Source organism: Gavialis gangeticus, unplaced genomic scaffold (genome assembly GCF_001723915.1).
Source record: "Gavialis gangeticus isolate Ggan-Ray unplaced genomic scaffold, GavGan_comp1, whole genome shotgun sequence".
Classification (NCBI taxonomy): Eukaryota; Metazoa; Chordata; order Crocodylia; family Gavialidae; genus Gavialis; species Gavialis gangeticus.
This window is the reverse complement of record NW_017729022.1, coordinates 97,298,074-97,304,734: the sequence shown is the minus strand read 5'-3', so window position 1 is coordinate 97,304,734 and position 6,661 is coordinate 97,298,074. Positions and strand designations below refer to the sequence as shown.

The window sequence follows — 6,661 nt, the reverse complement described above, 5'->3', positions numbered from 1 at the left end:
CCTCAGTCTTTCCTCATAAATCATGTCCCCCAGTCCCCTAACCATTTTTGTCACCCTCTACTAGACTCTCACCAATTTGTCCATATCTTTTCTGTAGTGGGGGGCCCAAAACTGAACACATGACTCTCTAGATGTGGCCTCACCAGTACTGAATAGAGGGGAATAATCTCTTCCCTTGACCTACCGACAATATACCTACCAATGCAGCCCAGTATGCCATTAGCCTTCCTGGCAACAAGGGTACACTGCTGGCTCATATTCAGCTTATTGATCACTGTAATCCCCAGGTCTTATTCTGCAGAGCTGCTTCCCAGCCAGTCAGCCCCCCGTCTGTACTGGTGCATAGGATTGTTCCATGTTAAGTGCAGGACTTTGCACTTCTCCTTGTTGAACCTCAGGAGATTTCTTTTGGCTCAATCCTCCAATATATCTATGTCACCCTGAAACCTAGCCCTACCTTCCAGTGGATCTAGTACTCCCCCCAGCTTACTTTAGGTCATCTGCAAACTTGCTGAGGGTATACTTTATGCCATTTTTCAGTTTGTTAATGGAAAAATTGAACAAAAACAGCCCCAGGACCAACCCCAGGGGCACTCCACTTGATTACCAGCTGCCAACTAGACATCAAGCCATTGATTACTAGCTAGGGCTGTGCGAAGCTTCAGTAGGTGAAGGAATTCAGAGGAGATTCGGCCCAATTCAGGGACTGAATCTCTGAATCTGAATTGAATCGGAAAACCAATTAAAAGCTCCAAATTGATTTGAAGCATCCAAATTGATTTGGAAAGCTTCGGAAAAGATTCAGCCACTTTGTAGATTTGGCCATAGACTAAACAGGCAGCTGACACAGCTGCCTCCAGCTGGTAAGTCTGTTGGGGTTAGGGAAGGGGCATGGGGAAAAGAGGGATTGGGGCCACAGCTGGGACAAGCTACCCAGCCGGGGCAGGGGGTGGGGCGCATTGCTCAGGGAGGGGAGTGGGGCATGGGATGCAGGCGCGGGGGCTTCTCCCGTGGCTCCTCTGGCTGTACCTGCCTCTGCCCTGGCAGGGGGAGCCATGGGGGCTATGCCCTGCTGCCGCTTGCCCACCAGGGTGGAGCGGGTGGGATGCAGGTGCAGCTTACTCCAGGCGGAAGGGGCAACCAGCAGTTGGGCATAGCCCCCACTCCCAGCACTGCCATGCCCACATCCTGTGCCCCCTTGCACTGGCTGGCAAGCATCAGCAGGGCAGAGCCCCTGCTCCCACTGCTGATGTGGGCACAGCAGCACTAGGAGTAGGGGCTCTGCCCTGCTGCCACCAGGAGTGAGCCATGCCTGCATCATCCCCGCCCCCCCATACTAGCCTGGCAAGCAGCAGCAGGTCATAGCCCTGTCCCATAGCTGGGGCAGAGGCAGGTACAGCCAGAGGAGCCACAGGAGAAGCCCTCATGACTGCCCTGCCTGGCATCATCCTCCACCCAGCTAAGCCTCCCAGCGCTTAAAAAAACCCCCCAAAATAAATAAGCCCCACACTCACCAGCTCTGGCAGTGGCCACTGCGGCCTCTGAGGTCTCATGGCAGAGGCCCCCCACACAGCATGGGGCAGTGAGGGGCAGTGGAGATCGTGGCAGCTGCCCTATGGCACAGGTGCAGCATGGCTCAGCAGGATGCTGTTCACTGCCTGGGAACTGGGGTAGCTCCAACTGTCAGCCGGAGTTCAGCACCACTCAGTCCCAGCTCCCAGACAGCATACAGTGCCCTGCCGAGCTGTGCTGCACCCGTGCCATGGGGCAGCTGCTGCACCTGTGCCAAGTGGGGGGGGCAATACCCGCTACCCCTACTGCCCCGCACTGCATGGGGGGGCTCTGTCACGAGACCTCACAGGCCCCAATCCTTGCTGCAAGAGCCGGTGAGTGCAAGGTTTTTTGGGTTTTTTTTGTGCCAGGAAGCTGGGCAAGGCAGCCAGAGGGGCTGTCCCCACCTGGGGAGAGGCAGGTACAGCTGGAGGAGCCATGGCCAGCTGTACCTGCCTCTGCCTGGCCGATCTGAATCACCGAATCTCTCTGAATCAGTGCCGAATCTTCTGAAGCCGATTCAGCCAAATCGATTCAGGACAATGATCCGAATACCCAAACTGAATCACTGTCTTCCAAATTGGCTGACTCCAAATCAAATACTTCCCTATTCGCACAGGCCTATTGATTACTACTATCTGAGCCTGATACTCCAGCCAGTCTTCTATCCACGTTACAGTACATTCATCTAGCCTGGACTTCCTTAGCTTCCTTTCAAGAATGTTGTGGGAGACCATATCAAAAGCCTTGCTAAAATTAAGGTACACCACATCCACCAGTCTTCCTGCATCCACTGATCCAGTCATCCCATCATAAAAGGCAATCAGGTCGGTCAGGCATGAGTTGCCCCTAGTGAATCCATGCTTACTGTTCCTAATCTCCTTTTTCTCTTCCAATTGCTTAGAAATCGATTCCTTGAGGATCTGCTCCATGATTTTTCCATGGACTGAGGTGAGGCTGCCTGGTGTATAGTTCTCTGGATCCTCCTTTTTCCTTTTCTTAAACATGGGCACCATGTTTGCCCTTTTCCAGTCACCCGGGACCCTCTCCTGATTGCCATGAATTTTCAAAGATAATGGCCAATGTCTGCGCAATCACAGCAACCAACTCTCTCAGCACCATTGGATGCATCCCATCCGAAACCATGGACACATACACATCCAGCTTTTCTAGGTAGTCCCTACCCTGTTCTTTAACCACTGAGGGCTGTTCACTTCCCCCCGCCCCCATGCTGCCCAATGCAGTAGTCTGGGAGCTGACCTTGCCTGTGAAGACTGAGGCAAAAAGGCATTGAGCACATCAGCCTCTTCTGCATCTTCTGTCGCAAGGTTGCCTCCCTCATTCAGTAAGGGACCCACCTTTCCCTGATCCTCCTCTTATTACTGACATACTTGTAGAAACCGTTCTTCTTACCCTGCACATCCCTTGCAAGTTGCAACTCCAATTAGGCTTTGGCCTTCCTGACTTCATCCCTGCATGCCTGAGCTGGTCTTCTTCCATACTTGCTAGTCTTCCTGCACATTGGGACAGTTTCTTTCTGAGCCCTCAATAAGGTTTCTTTAAAATACAACCGGCTCTCCTGGACTCCTTTTCCCGCTTAGACTGGCTTTCCAGGGGATCCTGCCCATCAGTTTCCTGAGTGAGTTAAAGTCTGCTTTTCTGAAGTCCAGGGTCCATACTCTGCTGCTCTCCTTCATTCCTTTCCTCAGGATCCTGAACTCAATCATCTTGTGGTCCCTGCTGCCCAAGTTGCCATCCACTACTACATTCCCCACCAATTCTTCCCTGTTTCTGAGTGGCAGGTCAAGAAGAGCACAGCCCCTACCTGGCCTCTCCAACACTTTCTCCAGGAAGTTGTCCTGAACACTTTCCAAAAACTTCCTGGATTGCTTGTGCACTGCTGTATTGCCCTCCCAGCAGATGTCAGGGTGATTGAAGTCCCCCATGAGAACCAGGGTTTGTGATTGAGAAACTTCCACTAACTGTTTGAAGAAAGCCTCCACCACTTCCTCCTGGTCTGGCAGTCTATAGCAGACACCCATCACAACATCACCTTTGCTGCTTTCCCCTCTGATCCCAACCCAGAGACTTTCAACAGGCCTATCTCCAGTTTCATACTAGAGCTCTGAGCAATCATATGGCTCTTTTACATAAAGTACAACTCCTCCTCCTCTTTGTCCCTGCCTGTCCTTCCTGAACAGTTTCTTCCCCCATGACAGTGCTCCAGTCACATGAGCTATCCCACTAAGTCTGTTATTCTAACTACATCATAGTTCCATGACTGTGCAAGGACTTGCAATTCTTCCTGCTTGTTTCCCAGGCTCTGTGCATTCATGTACAGGCACCTGAGGTAACTAGTTGATTGCTCTGATTTCTCAGGAAGAATGAGAACACCTCCTTTGTTGCCCCTTCCTGCTTGCTCTTCCTCCAGGTCTCTCACTTCCCCACTTACCTCAGGGCTTTGGTCTCCATCTCCTGGCGACTGTAGTTTAAAGCCCTCCTCACTAGGTTAGCGAGCCTGTTTGGGAAGAAGCTCTTCCCTCTCTTTGTCAGGTGGATCCCATCTCTTTCCAACAATCCTTCTCCTTGAAAAACATTCCATGGTTGTAGAAGCCAAAGCCCTGCCAGTGACACCACCTGTGCAGCCAGGTGTTGATCTGCAGGATGCACCTGCTCCCGGAGTCCAGGCCCTTTCCCTTGACCAGAAGGATAGATGAGAACACAACTTGAGCCCCAGACCCCCTCAGTCTTGCCCCCAGAGCCCTGTAGTCACTTTTGATATGCTCAGAGTCTCCCCAGGCAGTATTACTGGTGCCCACATGGATAAGCAACATTGGGTAGTAGTCAAAGGGCCAGATGAGACTCAGTTGTGCCTCTGTGACATCTTGGATCTGGGGTCTGAGCAAGCAATAGATTTCCTGAGAAAACAGGTGAGGTCAGCTGCAGAAGGTAGTCTCCAACCACCACCACCCATCACTTCTTCTTGGTGGCAGTCGTCTCAATCCTTCCCACCTTGATGAGGCCTGGCCTATCTTCCTCCACCAATGGAATGTGCTCCTCCATCTCTGCTGCTAGGGCCACATATCTGTTCTCCAAATGAACCACTGCAGGTGGAGGTGAAGATCTCTGCTTGCTGCCAGAATTCACAAGCCTCCAGCTTCCACCCCCTTGGGTGTCCATGTCCTATCTTTTCTCTAGTGCTGCATCTGGCATTTCTTCCTCTATTGTCCCGGAGGTCTCCTCCGGCATCCAACTGGTGAACACGTCATGGTAGAAGATGGTTCGGAGCCTTGCCCCCTTCTCCTATAGCTCTCTTGCCTGTTCCCTGAGAGACACCACCAGGAGGCACTGCTCACACTGCAGGCACTTCCTGACCTGGCCGTCACTTGAAGGAACCTCAAGCCATAGTCCCCACTGGGCCAAACCTGAACCTGGGTGGAGGCATCAGTGATGAACAGTCCTGCCTGGAAAGAAACCTCACAGGTGCAAGCAGAGACAATGGCAGGGGATCTGGCAATGTGACATAAAAAAAAAATCTGTACTGTACTAGGTATGTTCCTTCTTTTCTCATGTCCTTGTGACAAGGTATTTAACAATGACATTTAGTATGGGATCCAACAGACTGCACTATGAGTGCTTCTGCTATTACTTCAAACTTGTGATCTCTGGGCTGTTAACTGTGTACCTTAGTGCTCATGCCACCCCAGCCCCACAAATATAAATTGAAACTTAAGATCACTTGCCCACACCGACTTGAACCGTCTTTTGGTTCCCAGCTCACCATTCAAGCCCTTCAGCCACAGAAGAGGCCCACTTCAGCTACATGTATCTCTCAAATAGCACTGCTAGATAAAACAATTTGTAGGCATGAAAAGCTTTCAGATACAAGCTACTAATCAGCTGTTCATCTCAGCCCATAACTTGGTCAGTGAGAGTTCTAGGGATACTCCCTTAGCTTTATGGACCATGCAGCTCATCCCCTCTTCTCCCTGGCACCATCCTTCTTCCTGACAGAACAGAGTATTCCCCTGAGGCCTTTTTTAGAATCCCAGGAATGCTCTTGATGGGTCTTGCTGCCAGCAGCCTATAAAGCACAACATAACTTTTAAAGTGACCCAAAGCTAAATCCTTCCAGCCAAAAGCTATAAAAACTAGGGAGACAAGAAGTTACATTTGATAAGGGCTGTAAGTAGGGACCATACATACCTAGATAAATAGCTCCAGATCACAAAAACCCAACAGTTTTGTTCCATCTCTAATTTTAAAAACACAAAAAACCAACAACTAACCATTTTCTCCCTAAGAAGGAATTGGGACTATCTACAACAGCAAACAAAGGAATTTACAGACTAAATTGATGGGCATTCACAACTAATTGCATAGCAAAACTAGCAATGGGCATCTACAGTGTAAACAGCATAGTGCCAGGGACCTTTATAAAACTACAGTTTTTATTTTACACCAGCCAAGAATCTGGCTCAGAATTTCTCTGTACACCATTTTTTCTTCTACCCTCAACTATCTCTAGCAAACACAGGGCATGTCTACATGAGCTGCCCACTGCACAGTTGTTACTGTATAGTCATTTAGTACTTACATAACTGACTACTAAATGACTGCGCAGTAACTGGTGGTACTGTGCAGTAGTGTCCTAGCACAGTTGCCTAGTGACATGTACTGCGCAATAGCTTATTAAAACTGCACAGTAGTGTTGTGTCAGTTCTAAATATATCTCATTATAAATATGTTAAAATACAGGACTTTCTGCTGTTATTACCAAAAAATTAAATATCATTGACATATTCATATTTCATTACCAAGAACATCCAGCCATTTATTATTGAGGTATTACTAAGATGGAAAGACAATAAATCATGTTTACAATCTACAAACTGTGACAAGATGTATGACTTACCTTCATCCTCATCCTCCAGTTGTGCTTTGGATTCTCTTGGGTACATAGCTCTTCTGAGAGTTTTTCTTTCTTTCTTTTTTTTTTGAAGCACTGCAAATGAAAAACATTGCAGAAGATAAAGAACACTTCAAATAGGATTCTACAGCAACACAATATTTCCATTAAAACCAGCTACAGAATAAAGTAGCTTCATGT

At 49.0% G+C, this 6,661-nt stretch overlaps 1 protein-coding gene across 7 annotated transcripts in view; it reads right to left on the bottom strand.

The window, feature by feature from the left end:
- ABCC9 (ATP binding cassette subfamily C member 9) overlaps nucleotides 1-6,661 on the bottom strand; it is a 163,592-nt gene that overhangs the window by 61,806 nt on the left and 95,125 nt on the right. For all 7 annotated transcript variants that reach the window (XM_019515668.1, XM_019515667.1, XM_019515671.1 and 4 more), the window contains one exon: nucleotides 6,467-6,537. In XM_019515668.1, coding sequence (XP_019371213.1) covers nucleotides 6,467-6,537 — 71 coding nt within the window. The remainder of the gene's footprint in view (nucleotides 1-6,466; nucleotides 6,538-6,661) is intronic.